Source organism: Bufo bufo, chromosome 2 (genome assembly GCF_905171765.1).
Source record: "Bufo bufo chromosome 2, aBufBuf1.1, whole genome shotgun sequence".
Classification (NCBI taxonomy): Eukaryota; Metazoa; Chordata; class Amphibia; order Anura; family Bufonidae; genus Bufo; species Bufo bufo.
In genome coordinates this window covers 93,937,262-93,955,481 of record NC_053390.1, presented here as the reverse complement: position 1 = coordinate 93,955,481, position 18,220 = coordinate 93,937,262, and the positions used below count along the sequence as shown (strand labels likewise).

At 43.3% G+C, this 18,220-nt stretch overlaps 1 protein-coding gene across 1 annotated transcript in view; it reads right to left on the bottom strand.

The window, feature by feature from the left end:
* IPO11 (importin 11) overlaps positions 1-18,220 on the bottom strand; it is a 565,426-nt gene that overhangs the window by 285,791 nt on the left and 261,415 nt on the right. The window contains exons 23-24 of the mRNA XM_040421326.1: positions 10,420-10,499; positions 5,653-5,733 (exon numbers count right to left, since the gene is read on the bottom strand). Of these exons, the coding sequence (XP_040277260.1) occupies positions 5,653-5,733; positions 10,420-10,499 (161 nt within the window). The remainder of the gene's footprint in view (positions 1-5,652; positions 5,734-10,419; positions 10,500-18,220) is intronic.

The window sequence follows — 18,220 nt, the reverse complement described above, 5'->3', positions numbered from 1 at the left end:
GACAGTCATAAATTTGAGTCAATATATATCACCTTTATTTATGAAAAAATCCCAAATTTACCCAAAAAAATTTTAAATTTGCAATTTTCTAAATTTCTATTTCTCTGCTTCTAAAACAGAAAGTGATACCTCATAAAATATTTATTACATAACATTACCCATATGTCTACTTTATGTTGGCATCATTTTGGAAATGTTATTTTATTTTTTTAGGACGTTACAAGGCTTAGAAGTTTAGAAGCAATTCTTAAAATTTTTAAGAAAATTTCCAAAACCCACTTTTTAAGGACTAGTTCAGGTCTGAAGTCACTTTGTGGGGCTTACATAGTGGAAACCCCCCAAAAATGACCCCATTGTAGAAACTACACCCCTCAAGTTACTTAAAACCAATTTTACAAACGTTGTTAACCCTTTAGGTGTTCCACAAGAATTAAAGGAAAATGGAGATGAAATTTCTAAATTTCACTTTTTAGCAGATTTTCTATTTTATTACATTTTTTTCTTTAACACATTAAGGGTTAACAGCCAAACAAGACTCAATATTTATTACTCTGATTCTGCGGTTTACATAAACACCCCACATGTGGTCGTAAACTGATGTAAGGGCGCACGGCAGGGCGCAGAAGGAAAGGAACACCGTATGGTTTTTGGAAGGCAGATTTTGGATTGGTTTTCTGAACGCCATATGTTTTTTATTTTTCTACCGATCGTCTTGTGCAGGGGCTCATTTTTTACAGTAAGAGTTGAGGTTTTTATTGGTAGCATTTTTGGGTACATATGATTTTTTGATCATTCATTATTACACTTTATGGGGCAAGGTGGCCAAAAAATTGGCTGTTTTAGAACATTTTTAATTTTTTTTACAGCGTTCATCTGAGGGGTTAGGTCATTTGACAGTTTTATAGAGCAGATCGTTACGGACGTGGCAATACCCAATATGTATACTTTTTCTTATTTAATTAAGTTTTACACAATAATAGCATTTCTGAAACCCAAAAAATTATGTTTTAGTGTCTCCATAGTCTGAGAGCCATAGCTTTTTTTATTTTTTGGGCGATTGTCTTAAATATGAGCTAATTTTTTGCGGGATGAGGTAACGGTTTGATTGGTACTATTTTGGGGTATATACGCCTTTTTGATCGCTTGGTGTTGCACTTTTTGTGATGTAAGGTGACAAAAATGGCTTATTTCTTTACACCGCTTTTATATTTAAATTTTTATGGTGTTTATTGGACGGGGTTGATGATGTGATATATTTATAGAGATGGTCGTTACGGACGCGGTGACACTTAATATGTGTGTTTTTTTTTGTTTGTTTTTTGTTTTTATAGGAAAAGGCAATTAATTTTTTTAATTTTTATTTATTTTTACTTTTATTATTTTCACCTTTTTTTTTATCAGTTCCCTCTTGGATCTTGAAGATCCAGTGGGGCTGATGGTTGTACTATACTTTGCAATGCTCTTGCATTGCAAAGTATAATACAATCAGATGCCCTGTCGGTGGCAGCACCGGACGCCTTTGCAAAGCGTCCGGTTGCCATGGGAACCATCGGGCGCTGCGATCGCAGCAGCCCTGATGGTTGAGAGAGGGAGCCCCCTCCCTCTATTAACCCCATGGATGCCGCTACTGCGGCATCTATGGGGTTACAGCAGTGTCAGCATAGAGCTGACATACGCTGCTGATGGCGGCGGCTCAGGAATGGAGCCGCCGCCATCACACACAGAAGGGGGCAGCGCTGGAAAGGGGGGAGGGGGGGCAGCATTTTACAAATTACAGATCGGGGCAGGAGGGGGCGGACCGCATCGGGGGCAGGAAAAGAAGAAGGACAAGGACAAGAAGGGGGCACAGATCGGGGGCTTCAAGAAGGGGGCACAGATCGGGGGCTTCAAGAAGGGGGCACAGATCGGGGGCTTCAAGAAGGGGGCACAGATCGGGGGCTTCAGGACACATTACCTGATTTCAGGCTCTGATCTGCAGAGCGCAGATCAGAGCCTGAAACCGGCATTTTAACACTGCCTCGATCCGGTTGGTTAGTCTGAACACACTAACCAATCGGATCGATTGCCGGCAAGGGGCCACTCTGATTGGTCCCTTGCCAGCATGACTGCACTGTATGCTGTCCGTGACAGCAGCAGGGCAGGGGCAGAAGCTTTAATCCAAGCGCTTTGCAGCGCTTGGATTAAAGAGCTGCCAGAACGTTTATATATGTGGTAGCGGCACGGGGCATGTGCAACTATCACGTATATATACAGATTGCAGTCGTGAAGGGGTTAAGCTACTTTCACATCTCCAGTCCAAACTACGGTAGTCTGTTCCGGCAGAGGAACAGACTTTTGGAGTTTGCCATATCCAGATGACGATGGGCTCCGCTGGATCCTCCTTGATGCAGCAGCTTTCCAGCATAAATGCCAGCTTTCAGCCGGACAAATACTGCTGACAACGAGAACTTATTGCTCAGGCACCTTTTGAAAGTAGAAGGTGCACTAAATACTCTAGGGAGGTCTACCATATGTTGGGACTTATAAGATTGGGTGCGCGCTGGTCCTTTAAGAGCCTTAGAGAGCATACATGTTCCCCCTATGAGTAGGGGAAGGCACACCAGGAAGGAGTGGGCCACAGCCTGCATGGAGTGGACGATCATTGATGCAGAGAGGACCTCTGGCCGTAACCGCTGAGACCACGCAGTGGGGGACCAGGATAGGATTCCAGCGGCCATGCTCACAGGGAGGAGTGAGGTGGCACGGTCTGCCATGCACCAAATTTTTAATCCAGCCTGAGCCCCGTGATAAATTCTGACAGATCTCTAGACTGTCTACAATTTAATCAGGATTAGTAATCTGCCAATCTGTGAACCAAAACTATGCAGCTTATCCAGGAGACTATTATCCAAGATAAATGTCCATGTAAGAGAGGACAGGTTGCAGGCAATTCAAGTTTTTCCCGGAATGTTGCTTTAAAGGAGATGTCCGTGTTATTTCAAAATTTGCCCCATGGCAGTGAATACTATAAAATAATCACCCCATATTCCATTGTTTCTCCCCCGCCATTCTAATGCCGCAGCCCTGGTCTTACTACCAGTGTTTGTACACAAGGCCGCTAATTTGGAAATTACATGAACAAACCCTTTAAGCCAGTTTCCTCCGAACACCTTCATTATATTGTATAGGTTATTACAGTACTATCAAAACGATGAATGCCTAATAAGCGTTAACTCCTTAAACACATTCTACATTTTTCATACCAGCATCTGGATCTGAATACATTTGTAATTACATGTAATTAAAAATTTAGTATAGCCAGTGAGCTATTCAATAAAATCGATCTGTATAGCGCCACCTGCTGTTTGTTCTTTTCTTTTCCTTATTCCTTATCAACTCCCTCCAGCAATATGTTGAGTTGGAAGCTGCAGCAGTGACAGGGAAAGAGCAACAGCAGAAAGTGCACACCCCTGAGCTGTCTCTAATCTAGCAGAACAATTGGAGCAATGAATGTGGAGATGGGGCTGGTTTTAGCTTTGTTAGAAAGAGATTGTCATGGACTATATGATGTCTGATTTTAATTTTTACAACATTTAGGGCATAACTCCTTTAATGTCCAATGATGTAAAAGTACAACCTAGCTCATGAAGAGAATGCACAATGCAGGCTCAGGAGCTGCCCCACCTATATAATGAGAACGGAGAGAACTCTGATCCCGGCCATTTAAACCCTTAGATGCCACAGTGAATAGTGACTGCAGTATCTGAACAGTTAGACAATGGGAGGGGTTTTTTCTGTCCCCTGATGTAATGTCAGAATACCAATCGGCTGTAATGGTAGCCGGGGGCCTTCTGAAAGTCCCCAGACTTGCCATATGACTGCTCCTACTCAGAAAGGATGTAATAGATAATGACGGTAAAATCACTATACAATGCAAAACAGAAGTATGCCCTGTTTTAATGCTGTGCATTATATAATTCAAAGGATATGACGATCTGTGAGGCCAAGTAAGCAGGCTTGACCAATTACTCCCAAAAATTAAATGGCAAATGCACTGATCCCCTAGGGGACAAAGGGGTAAAACTTAACATTTATTATAAATTTTTCTAAAATAGATGAGCGCTAACAGAAGGAGCCTCTAGAACAAACAAACAAACATAAGACAGCCCAATAGGGCCTAAACAAGACATACGCAGTATGGTGACAAAAAAGAGAGATATAGCAAAACAGGAACGTTCTCACCCATGTATGCAGTGAACCTGGATGATGGGATCTCTTTCGTGTTGCAGATGTCAGACGGTAGACATTATTGATGTGTCACCATACCGGATCAGTGCCAGCGTATTCACCACAGCATAGACAGGAATCGGGAGCAGCAGGCCCTAGAACACCCTACTAGAGGGGCAGGGGCTATAACGCCCTACCTGTCTATACGAGGTACTTGCCCCGCAAGGAGCGTCCCCGTCCGGATACCTATCCCTATGTGGGGCGGAATCCCTAGTACACCCTATTCAGGTAACTCCCGACGTGTCACGTTTCAATCAGCTAAATCATCAGGGGAGATGTACATATGCAATAACAAGCAATGGATGGGGCTTGCATTACAAAACAAAAAATTAGTGAGGGGGATTATAAATACAAGCTAATGGTTAAGGAGATTTAAGATCAACACACACAGGGGGTTGGTCAGTCGGACTCAAACCACCTAGAATAGCCAGAACAACCCAGTTAGCTTGATTACAGGCGCTCCAGTGGGTGACGCCTGCCAAAGTCCAAGTGCGACCCTAGGATAAGTGCTATCCAAATTGGATCCTGTTTTGCTATATCTCTCTTTTTTGTCACCATACTGCGTATGTCTTGTTTAGGCCCTATTGGGCTGTCTTATGTTTGTTTGTTCTATAATTCAAAGGAGGTCAATGATGGATGGGTGCCCTTCCTCCATCAGTGGCCATTAACCGGAGGGAAATTTTATACATTCAGTGAAGAAAGGGCCAGTACTTCCAATATGAGGACATCAGGACACATTCTTTTACACCATAACATATCGCTTATACTCGGACCTATCCCTTGCAGGTGTACCGTTAATGAGAGGCGCCCATGAATACATACAGCATTTTACAATGATATTTACTTTGCTCCACTATGCTGTTCCTCCTGTCCACGCCACTTTTCCTCTCTAAGATGCCGGTACTTGGGAGTCTGACACTTCTAAGCATCCATGGTTCTCTAAGTGATGTCACTTAGTGTTTCATGTGAGCGCGAACACTGAATATAGGAACGGAGCTGAGCCACCAGCTGGGGCACCCTCCAAAAAACAGCACATACCCATCACACCCTGAAGACAAGTACCGGCATCTTAGAGAGGAAGAGTGGCGTGGACAGGAGGAACAGCATAGTGGAGCAAAGTATTTAAATATCATTGTAACATGTTTTATGTATTCATGGGCAACTCTCATTAACGGTACACAGACAAAGGATAGGTACGAGCGCCGCGCGGAACCTGACATATAGATTTGCATTTATTTAATACAGCGGTACTGCTGCGAAAGTATAGGATGTAATAGGTGGTGTAAAAGCGCTAGTGTCTTTCAGATATATACTGAAACATTTAGATAAGCCGATAAACCCCTTTAAAAAGGCAAGCTTCTTAGATTTGGTCCGAGATGAGATTACCTTCAGGACTTGAACTTGACCTTCCATGGTTATATCTTTCAGGACTTCCAGAAAAGACAGGCAGAGGCCGGCTCCATATACCTGCCAATAAAGAGCATCTTCCTGGTTATGAACATTACCATCCATTTTTATGTAAGTTACACCAATTTTTCTTGTTTATAAAACAGGCTCAATAATTGTCAGAATATTATGTGATATGAAAAACAAAAAAGCAGCAGATGATAGATGAGATCACATTACTGGCGCACTTTAATAAATCATTGCGGATGCAGCGACACCTCTCACATACATTAGTTGTATTTTGCTTTGTGCCTGTATATATCTTCATGTAATTCCTTATCAATTGTCTCATTTATTTCCATTTCAAGGGCACAAAAAGAGCAATAAACAAAATGATTGAAACTAAAGCGCTTTAATCAAACTTTGTGTTTTAATGCAATTTCTGAGTAAATACAGATAATAGGGGACCTTCAAGGTGGCACTGTAAAACAGTTCATCTTTTTATTTTTTGGTTTATACTGTTACAGGGATTTTCTGGAATTTAAATAACTGATGACCTATCCTCAGGATAGTTAATCAATGACAGAAATGGGAGTTAGTCAGCACATCCAAGTGCGCAGGTGCACGTCGCCATGGCTGAAAGAGCAAAAGCAAAAACAAAAACGGAACAGCACTCTGCAAACACAAATAATAAAGTAAACACAATAGCGTCATACTCACTGTAGAAAATGTAATAATGCTAAGTTATAAATGTGAGATTCTTTGAAAATACATTTTGTACAAAATAATTTGTGCCTGTCCGTCAACGACAAGGCGATCTCTTTAGGACAGGAACCTACACTAAATATTACCTCTGCTAGTGCCATACTGGCTTCCATTAAATTCATGGAATGCATGTGGAGCCTGTGTTCCTACCAGGGCTGTGGAGTCGGTAGATAAATGCTCCGACTCCGACTCCAACTCCGACTCCTCTGTATTTAATATGCAAATATATTTTTTTTACATTCCTTGAAGGAGAGAAAGGCGACATACAGCTGTTCCACCAAGTTCTTCTAAGCTCTTATAGCAGAGAGAGGTAGTTGGGCAGAAGCCGCTGCCTTCTCCTTTGTGTGCTGATCTTCTGCTGAAGATGGGGCAGTGGGAGGATCCAGGAAGGGGCAGGGGAAGGGGCATTTATTTTAAAACATGATTTTCCTAGTAGAATCCCATAGTCATGTTTAAAGTTTAAGCTAACAATCTGAGTTTACAAGTTTTTATAGCCTTAGCTGAATGACAGCAGTTTTTCAAATGGTTTACAGCTTTAGTCTTGAACTATTGACTATCCATTCCCTTCACTTATACAAGTGTCTCTAGTCCTGCAAAAAACATATTTACTTAATCAGTTATCAGTGAGAGGCTAGGTTAACCATGGTTCCCTGTAACAGCGGAACACAACGCAATGGAAAGTATAAGTATTGCCGCTCCTTAACTGTGCGTTGCGTACTTGCGTGCCATATAGTGAAGCATATGAAAAGCATGCTTCTTCATGGTCACTTAACGTGTTCGTTTTGCGGTAACGTGACGCACTGCATGCATTGGCCTTCATTCTTACAGTAGAGAAGTAATTAAAGGGAATCTGTCACCTGCTTTTAGCATTTTAAGCTTTCAACATTGCCATGTTCAATAAAGTACCTTATTTCCTGCAGTGGTCTTCTTACTTTATTTCGTTTTGTCATTTTGATAAAAAAGATCTTTTTCTGATATGCTAATGAAGCTCCAAGGTGCCCAGAGGGGCTTTTTTTCCTCTCTGGAGCCCAGTGACGCCCCCCTGCAGTGCCCAGCCCGCCTTAATTTGAAGCCCAAGAACGCCTCCTGATCCTGAAATAACCTCCCACAGTCCCGGCAAATGGTTTCGCCCCCTCACCACGTCATCTTCTACCTTCAAGAAATGCCCCATTCTTCTTCCTGTCGGCCGCCAGAAATCTTGCACCTACGCGATCATCAAGCTCCTGAGGGCAACAGCCTCAAAAGTCTCACTGGGCATGCGCCGAGCCCAGTGACTTAATCAGAGTGCTGTTGCCTCAGGAGCTTGATGATCGTGCAGGCGCAGGCCACAGGCGGCACTGCGCCTGCGCGAGATTTCTGGTGGCCGACAGGAAGAAGAACGGGGTATTTCTTGAAGGTAGAAGATGACGTGGGGAGGGGGCGAAACCGTTTGCCTGGGCTGTGGGAGGTTATTTCAGGATCAGGAGGCGTTCTTGGGCTTCAAATTAAGGCGGGCTGGGCACTGCAGGGGGGCGTCACTGGGCTCAAGAGAGGAAGAAAAACGCCCCTCTGGGCACCTTGGAGCTTCATTAGCATATCAGAAAAAGATCTTTTTTATCAAAATGACAAAACAAAATAAAGTAAGAAGACCACTGCAGGAAATAAGGTACTTTATTGAACATGGCAATGTTGAAAGCTTAAAATGCTAAAAGCAGGTGACAGATTCCCTTTAATTATAACTTTCTGTGAATTGGGACATTTAAACTTGCTTTTTTAATTTTTTTAATTCCAATATTAATTTAGTAGGAGTCGGAGACGGTTCATTTTTGCCGACTCCGACTCCATGTACCCAAAATTGCCTCCGACTCCGACTCCACAGCCCTGATTTCTACCTAATGCTAATAAAGTTGCTGAGTTAGCTGTTATGCATTAATCTCCACTTACAAGAACAATTGCTCAACATGTTTCTCCACTAGTAAAGTGATTCATCAGGAGCTAAACTAATCAGAGCATAAAGCTAGCTAAAGGAGAATGTCGACACCGCCATATGGAAGATATGTGGCAGAGTTATCAATGCTAGTATGGCCGTAAGATGGCAGCCGAACAGCTGATCTATAAAGCGAAGAAACCACCCCTAGGGCGGAGTTCAATGAGTGCATTGACCAATAGGAAAGGAGGAGGCGGGACACACCCACAGAATCCCTCCTCCTTCCCCGTACCATGTTTGATGTGCGATCACTCACAAAGATGCCAAGGTAATAATAGGGACGATAGGGCAATCTCAAGGAAAAGCAGCTAAGGTCGCAAGGGGATAAAGCACAGATGAACTGAAGTGAACCCCAAATAAACTACTGATACTTGTGTATAACAAAGCATGAAGGGAACTTTGCACACCAGCCAATGTGTTCCCTTACATAGCTAAAACTGGCATAATAAAATGCTTGCATCCTGAAGGCCATTACTGACACCGGATACCGCTGTATTGTGACAGCCAATGCCAAATGGAAGACCCCAGAATAATGTGACAGGGGCTAAACCTGTGCTAAAGCAGGCTATCACTGTGCAGAGGTAGTCAGTGCCAGAGGGCCCCTATATAGGGTTGGAACCTAAATGTGTCTTCCCTGATATGGATAGAACAGTGTCCTTCGATACCTGCACCAAGCATCTGTGCCCATCAAGGTAGGTACCAGGAAGGTTGTCATCTGGTGTCTTGTATCCAATTGTATGGGGTACTAGCTTGATCTACAGAATTAAAACAGGAGGCTTACAAGCAAACTCCACTGTGCCTATGGGGGCAAATGGTTGAGGCTGGGCAAATGTGATCGCCCCCGTCCAAAACCCAGTGGATAGCAAAATTGCTGAACTCATCAGTAGATTCCTTCCAAAAAATGAGCATGTCATCTATATAGCGCAGTCACAGTGAGACAGGAGATGCCTATTCTTACATGTTGTCTCCCATTCTTTTGCCATTAATAGCAAACCTTTAATTCATCCCATATTGATTAATAAACATTTTCCAGCACAAAGGAGCAAATCACACGACCGTATCTGTTTTGCACTCTGCAAACCGCTATAGATACCGGCTGGGTGCATCCCGCACTTTCTGGGTGCCCCACTGAAGAACTGCTTATTGTTGCTTACAAAATGGACAAGAATAGGACGTGTTCTATAAATTGCCAAATGGCCACACAGATGCGGAAAGCAGATGACATCTCTGCGCTGTCCGCATTTTTTACAGTCCCATAGAAATGAATGGGTCACCGCAATAAACGTGGATAGGACGTGGAGCCAGAATACGGTCGTGTGAATGCTCCCTACGAATTTAGGTTTTACTGTTAGCATTTCCAGGAACGCTCTCATAAAAAGCATGCATGTGAAAAGATAAATACAGCTCGTCAATGAGGTTGGGGTCGCCTTATAGTGCTTCCGGAGAGCAGTTTGCAGCTTAAATTCAATTTCATTCATTCACTGATCTGACGTCCAAGAAATCTCATTTATTGCTCGTCATAGATTTTATACTTCAGTTTGTTTTCTCTATAATGGCTTCTATTTCTTAAGACCACAAAGCAAATGTGGGAAGTGGCATAAAAACGACAGTATTAAATACGGTATCACACAGTGGGGCTCATGCTGCATAAGGAGAAGTAGATACTTCAGAAGCCTTGTAAATTCATGAGCAACATCCGACATAATAATTCTCTGTAGTTCTGTGCCCCTTCTGGCGCAGACAGCGCTATATAAATGTCAAATGACAAAAAGCAAGCGCTCATCAATCATTGTAAAACAGCAAGAAGTGCGGTGTGGTGGGCAAATAACCAGAAAATTATAAGAAAGCCGTGTTTACATCGTTCACCTGCGGCCTCTATTTTACTTGGCAAGATTCCGGTGTCATTTTTATATGCTCCCAACTTGTCTTTCAATAACAGTATGAAGGTTTATTAAAACCGCTACTGATCGGCAGTATAGATTGTGCACAGAACCGCCAAACAAAGCAGGTTACAGGGCATCCGAGATACGACGTACCTGAAGAAATTCGGAGGAATCAAAGAGAAAGTAAGCGTTGATGATCTTGAAGCAGATGCGGAGGTTTTCTGAACTTAATTCTGCAAGAAATGAAAAATATCATAATAATATAATAAAGAGCCAATTCCTCTATGCAAAAATGTATAAAACTAGTAGATTCCAATTGGCAAACAGACCAAACACACACATTTTTTGGAAGCGACTATATTAGGGCTCATGCACACGACCGTAATTGCATCCATATCCAATGTGCATTGTTCTGCAGATCGCACATGGCCCGTTTTTATGGGTCCGGTAAAAAAAACATCACAAGGTGGCTGTCCGCATCAGTATGTTCGCTGCGCAAAATAATAGAACGGGTCCTTTTCTTGTCCGTACTGCAATAAATAATAGCCATTTCTATAAATGGGAGTGAGAAAAATGCAGATTGCACACGGAAGGTATCCGTAGCTTGCGGATCCGTGGCGTGCAGACCGCAATATGGACACAGTCGTGTGCAGGAAGCCTTAGCCTTTGTTCACAACACGTTTTTGTACGTTAAACTGATACGGCATTCTTCATCATAGGGTTCTATTGTATTAAAAAAATAAAAAATCTGTTAACGTACACATTTCTTTTTTTTTTTTGCTGGATTGTGCAAGACGGGAAAGTGTAGTGTACTATGCTTCTGCATTCTTGTTTTTTCCCCCCAACGTCATGTGAACAGCCCCTTACACAAACAATTTTAACAGAAATCTGCTGGGTAGAGTCAGGGCAAGTTAGGTAATCATACCTTTATAGCAGCTTTTATTATCAATGACTGAGCAAATCAAGTTTTATTTTAAATTGGTGCCTCTTCCACAAGTGTGGTCCCTCCCTGTAAAATGCCGTCTGCAGTGAACTTCGTTACAACCCTTCCTTCTGCCGACTGGGTCAAACCAGGAGACCACTACGTAGCTCTGTCAGCAGTTTTGCAGGGTCAAAACTGCTGACAGAGTCTTTTTAAGTTAACTAAAGAGATTACCCTTTTAGGACTGTCGCCTACTAGCCAGAGCAGCCTTGAAGAGTGTCTAGCAATGGTGTACCTGGCACATCCATACATACCATGGACAGTCCATTGATTTCATTTCACCTGTAATGGTGCTGTATGGGAACAAGAGAGTGTCCCAGCAGCAGAACACCACGAGAGCAGCTCAGGGAAACCTCCTAACAAAAATATTTTATTTTATTTTTTTAAAGCAGACAACAATTTTAAAGGAGCTGTCCTGTCTATCTGTATAGCGCCACCTGCTGTTTGCTCTTTTTCTAATTTCTCTGTCCCGCTCACTGAGATGGCCGCACATGCTTAGTATCATCCTTCAGCTGACATCAGCTGCAGCAGAAAGGACACGCCACTAAGCTGCCAGCTTGCAGATCTAGTAGAACAATTGGTGCAATGAATGGGGAGATCGCTGGATCCATGTGAACTACAGGGTTGGTTCTAGTGTTGTAATGTACTAAATTATATGTGATTTTCATTTTTGACATTAATCATGTGATAACCCCTTTAGCCATATATTTTGGCCTATTAAAGGCAAAAAAAAAGGTTTTCATGCAGAATCCAACAGAAACATGCTCCATTGGATGCCGCATTGCAAACAAAACATAACCCAAAAATAGGGTGCCATATAGCGGCACTGGAGTTCCAACACAGACCGAAGGCACGGGGGCTCTGCTCTGCTGCCTTAGGGTTCAATCCTCACGGCAAACTGGACCAATGAACAGATGGGTGACTCAGTAACAAGTAAAGAGAAATATTTCATAACTGAATTAGGAAAACTTCCAAGTGAAAGTTACGTTGATGGTAAAGGTCATATGAAACGTAGGCTGTAGGCCTGAAAATGAAGGTAATTCATCTGCCGCTCTCATTTATATTCCACTCAGCAATACCCGGCTATAAAACAATCAGTTATTAGAGATAGGCACAAGTATAAAGGCGAAGGAAGAAAAACAGAAACAAATAAAGACAGGCTTACTCAACCTCTCCGTAACGGGAGTCCAGCTGCTACTTCTACAGCCAGGAGCAGCATTTACACAAAGCTTTCATTCTCTAAAGCTTAGGATCTATATTACTGATTTTATGCCCCATATTGGTGCCTGCATTAATCAAACTCTTTCACTAAAAATAGAAAAAGTACGTTTGGGGCATCCCAGGGTTACCGAACAGAATCAACTGCAAATCAAGAATCATTCGGCGGCGTCTTTTCAACACGCCTCGCCGCTGTAGGGCTGAAAAGAGCTCAATAGTTCTGAAAATGCTCGACTCGATGCCGCATTACTGATCGCCATAATTGAACTATTTTCTATGTTTTGATTATGTGATGAATAAGAGAAATACGGGTGGATACACCAATGGTTAAAAGGTGCCATGTAAAAAATACAACAAGGACCACCTACGGCTTGTACTGCTACAACAAATACCATCAGATTCTTTCATCTACATCTGGAAACTATAGTCCAGCGTCCATAAGCGGTATTTTATCTCTAAGGCTGGCCATACACGAAATACCTGCCGGGCAAATCTCATTTGATGGATCGCCATCTCCTGTCATCTTCCAAGTGTGCGTATGTTCTGAACAGGGAGAAAACCGTCATCATACGCTTCTGGATCTCATCTGGGATAAACAGATCAGGCTGCAGAAATACAACAGCGCCATACTATGTGTGCTGTCATCGGGGTGGGTGGAGGGGTCCAGAGTCAGCCAGCTCCCAAATACATTAGTTGGTCAGGTCTGGATCCAACCTAAACCTTTTTTCTAAGATTGCATGGGCAGGATTCTCTCTCCTATTGTATCTTTACTGGTTTTATTACACTTAGGGCTCATTCAGATGGCCGTAGTGTCTTGCACTCCGCAAAGCACAGATACTGCCTATCTTTTTTGCGGGGCCTTGGAATGGAACTACAGATGCAACCAGCAGACGGTGTCATGTCCGCATCTTTTGCGATCCCATTGAAATGAATGGGTTTGCAACCGTTCTGCAATTTTGTTACGCCCGTCTGAATGAGCCCTAACTGGTAGTTTTACAAAAAAAATTCATACTGTGTTGCACAGCCCTTTAGAATGTGATGAAGCTATATTGATCATGATGGCAATAATACTAAACCTCCAGTCAGCTATCTTTGTCGTGTACATTTTTTGGGAAGCTGGCTCTTAAGCCTGTAATTACACTGCTCGATTTTTCGGCAGAAAAACGCTAATGAACTTTCGCATGAACGCTAGTTAGCGATCATCTGGCAGTTTAATAATGCTGCCAATTGCCCGATGAACAAGCAAATGCTCGATCATAAGTCAACCCAAATATTTTGACATGTTGAAAAATTATCGTTTGCAGGTGGCAGATCATGGTGTCTAATAACGATCTGCCGCCGGCAAACTACTATACAGTAAGGGGACGAGAGATGGCCTAGTGATCGCTCCTTCCCATGCTGCAGAGGAGATGGCTGCATGTAATAGCAGTGGTCTCCTACGCTAGCGAACAGGTGAATTGCTTGCTACATCTGCCGGTGTAATACAGCCTTTAGAGTCATGACCTCGAAACTCTACATAGATAAGCAGTACCGGGTGAAACACAGGCTTGCAGTTTGTCTTTAACATCAACTAGTATAGAGTTTTGAAGGCAAATGCAAGGTAAAAGGTATAACTCAGCCCTTGGATCGCCAGATGATGGTGAACCACAAGTGCCTGACGCTCCAAGTCCTTCTTTGGGCAAGTTTCTTTTTCTGACTGCATTTTAGTCATTTTGGGGATCAAAATCATATTTTTTCAGTTGGTCTGTACAGTATTAAAAATGTTCAGCCATTTCTGAGAAACAAGGGTTAAAAATGCAAGCTGTCGCAGTCTGGTTTCTTTGAATACCGTCATCTGACGGCCCATGTGTAGCTCTCATCTCTTATCTCCTGAGCTCATTAAACCGGGAGCTGTGAATATGGTGCTCCTAGTCTTCGCACTGGTATTACTCACCGCTCCCTGGTCTATTTCTCCAGGCACCTTCACTGCACTAAATCCTGGCAGTGTACAGCTTCAGGAAGGGATGTAGTGTGCGTAGGAGCGCACTATGACCGGACGCTGCACGACCTCAGGTATCAGTGTAGCATGTGCCTAGACACATGGGGGTTCAGGGAGTTCAAAAATGTGTGTGCAAGGTTCCAGTCAGTTGTAGTTAAGCCACTAGCTAAACGAGTTGTCAGATGACGGGATTCAAAGAAAACAGACTGTGACAGCTTGCAAACAGACTGATTTTTAACCCGTGTTCTCAGAAATGGCTGAACTTTTTTAATACAGACCAACTGAAAAAAATTTCCCCACCTTTAATCAGTACCATGTAATGCTTCATTTCACCTGTAAAGGCGCTGTAGAGGGTACAAAATACTTGCTGCAAGATTCCACAACAGATTACAGCTGATCACACTGGGTCCCAGCAGTAGGACACCACGCGAGCAGATTACTGCTACCTTCTAACAAAAAGGGACTGTTCAAAGCAGACAACCGAGTCCGAGTTCTTCTCTGGGTAGATCACAAGAGGACTATAAAGCCACAGTCTGCAGAAAGACTTTCTAGACTCTCTCTCTCTCGTGGAGAATATACAACCTGTATCCTTCATCATTAATGCAATATTAGCAAAGTCACATTTCAAATAAAGAAAAATGAATGATTTCCTCAACCAGAATTTTAATTGAGAGATAATTACTACTTTGAAATGGTGTCAGCTTCCAACATAATCTCCATATTACTGCAAGGTTCCACGGCTATTACTGCTGCTTTCTGTTATACAAAAGAGTGTGATGGTATCTGGAAATAGGATTCTTTACTTCTAAAATGAGTTTTACCTTCGACGCTGTCAATCATATGCTGCAGGTAATATAAAGGCAATTTTACATCAAGTTAGCCTATAATTATTTCTTTCCAGCTTGGCATTTTATGAATGCCCTCCATCATTACTGACATAATCTAAACAAGATAGCAGCGAAAATCCATGCAATTAACGTAGGTGATAACAGTCGGCTAAAACAATGCACAAAGCGTTTCCTATTTAACAACGGAGATTAGAAGTAATCAAGCTTAGATGCCATTAGGCTTTTTCTGGCATGGCTGTTCGGTAGGTCAATTTGCAAAAGTAAACATTCACAACTTGCAATGTCAGGCAATGTCTTCAGTGGATGTACTGTGGCTTTAAACCCAGCCTTGAACGGAGAGGTTCCTTGAATCCATAAAAAAAAAAAATTCTGAGGGCCAATCATCTTCAATTTACTCTCTTATTGCGAATGAACCCATAATAGACCACAGTGGCAAGACCAACTCCAAATGAGGTTGTCTTTGGCTGGACCTTTGGGGCCTAATATGATATCCAAGCCTGGACCCAATAGAGGATCTTCTGGTACCTCAATGGCCCAGTCTAACTCACTCTAACCTCAGCCAGTAGGTAGTAAACGTTTTGGATTTTTCAATCATCCTTTTAAATAGAATGTATTAGTTGAAAATGCATGGAATTTATTTCACTACATAAAGGATGGAGTACAGCAATATTCATTCTATAGTAAGTACAGGTGTATGCCACCATGGCTGCAATGCAAAAGGAAACACTATATGCAACAGCACATCGCTCCATGCGCAAAGTGACATTCAAACCCTGGAACCATGGATAAATCTGATTTGCATTACTGCTATACTTACTATATGGAAATTAAAAGCTCATAGCACTATAGCTTTGATCAAAATTGTGTCAGCCTATCTACTGGCCACACGACTTGCTTCGCCTGTGCCTAAGCCTATAAACATCTATCTATATCTCATATCAGGGGTGTCAGCAATAAGTTCTCACTTCAACCCTCTGCTTGTCAGATAGCGGAGGTAGTCAACTCCACAGGGGTTCTGGCTTCAAGGAGGCCACATGCGTACGAATTCACACCTCAACCAGTCAGCAAGGAACTAGGATACTGTGACAGGAAGAATCTCTCAGCATGAGGTCGAGTACGTTCCCCAGTTCAATCAAATCTAGCAGACAGCATGGAACCGGCGATTTATAAGGAATTATGAATCGCCCAGCCATCACAGGCACAAACCGGATACATATTTGTGTCCCTATGGCCACGATGAACAGGCCTGTTGTCTTAGTGTGGTGGTGGGAGTCCAGGGAAGGGAGATATACATATCTCCCCACAGAAACCAAATAACGGTACCATGCTTGGACTCTAATTGTAGCCAGAACCCAGGCGGGTCTTTTGGTCCCAGAACCATCTCCCTGTGACCTCCTAGTCTGGAACTATGGGCCCTAATGGGTTTTGTGGGTCCTTGGCTGCCAGCCCAGAAGAGGAGGAGGGGACCCTTCCCAGGGGAGGGGAGGGACCGGCTACAGGTCAAAAGCCCACGCAAGCCAGCGGGCGGTGTCTTTTCTCTGAAAGGGGGTCACATCGTGCCATGTGTTTGGAGAGACCTGGAAACTGCTGACATCACTGCCCCCACGTGACCGCAGCCAAGGACTATAACACCATCATAACCCAAAGGAACATTCATCTACCCGATAACTGACTTGTACTCTGTGTAATCCTGTTTGTACCATACTACCTGTATTCGTAACCTCAGACCACTGTATATATTCTTTGTATATAGTGTGTTATCTAGGGTGCCCTTAAGGTGACAGATCTTGTGCTGTCATGTATCTCGATCACAAATCCCTTTGTCCGTGTTTCGGCCTAGTTATAAGCTACCGCGGGTTGGTTTCTCACCCTATATAATCCTGTTAGCGGACCGGGCTTAAATCAAACGAGAAGCTGGTGGCAGATTTCCCGGACTGAGGAAGCGCTGTTTCACTGGGCCAGTGACCAGGCTCCCTCAGCTTGTTGCCTCTCTGTGCCTGTGTGGACAGGAGAAGTCGGTGTAAACTATACCAAGCTGACCTTACATTCTCCTCTGGGAGGGCGTAACGTCATGTCTTGGTAACCAGTGACCATACCCCGTCTCATGAGCTTGACGTAGTTGACGTCAAGAGGGCACAAGGGGTGGTATCCCTCACAAGGGGCATAGCTAAAGGCTCCTGGTGCAAGAGTTCAGCTTTGGCCCCCCTTCCCTCAGTGCTTTGGGGCCAGGAGCAGGAAAGCACATAGCCTTTGTGCTGCCTGAGACAAAAATTTAAACGGCAACCCCTCCCCAACCCCCCATGCCAAATTCTTGACCTAACCCCTTTCCTCCAGCCAGAGGTGTAAAATTATCAGCATGCACGTTCTATAATACCAGTGTCTTCTTATGTGGCACAAGGGTCTTTGGGCCCCTTCAGGCTCCTGGGCCCTGTAGTGACTGCAACCTCTGCACCCCCTATAGCTACGCCCCTGTCTCACATCCCTCTTTAGCTATCTATGTCTCTAGTAACTAGCTATTATAGGTCGTTTTTCCAGATATGGGCCAGTTTGTACTGCATTTGTAGGCTCTTATGTCATTCCTCCAGATGCTGATATATTTCTCTTTGCCCTTGTGTATCGTCATCTGGATTTGACCTTTTCTCAGGCTGTAATGGTTGGTGGCTTGGTCAGGCAAGGTTTGGGTCATCTGTTCCATGGTGCTTGGTTTTTCTTGGACCCTTAGTTGTAGCAAGGCTTTGTGATGGTAGCAGCTTTGACTGCTGCTATTTAGATAGGCCCATAATGATAGCGCCCTCTTTAGGATAGCAAATTGTAGTGGAAATCTGCCCATTCTGCTCGCCAGGCGATGTTTGACGTGCTCCTATGGACGTTGAGAAGTTGTTTTCAGAATTCCTGGTTAAAAATTATGTTGGGCCAGAATCTGACTTT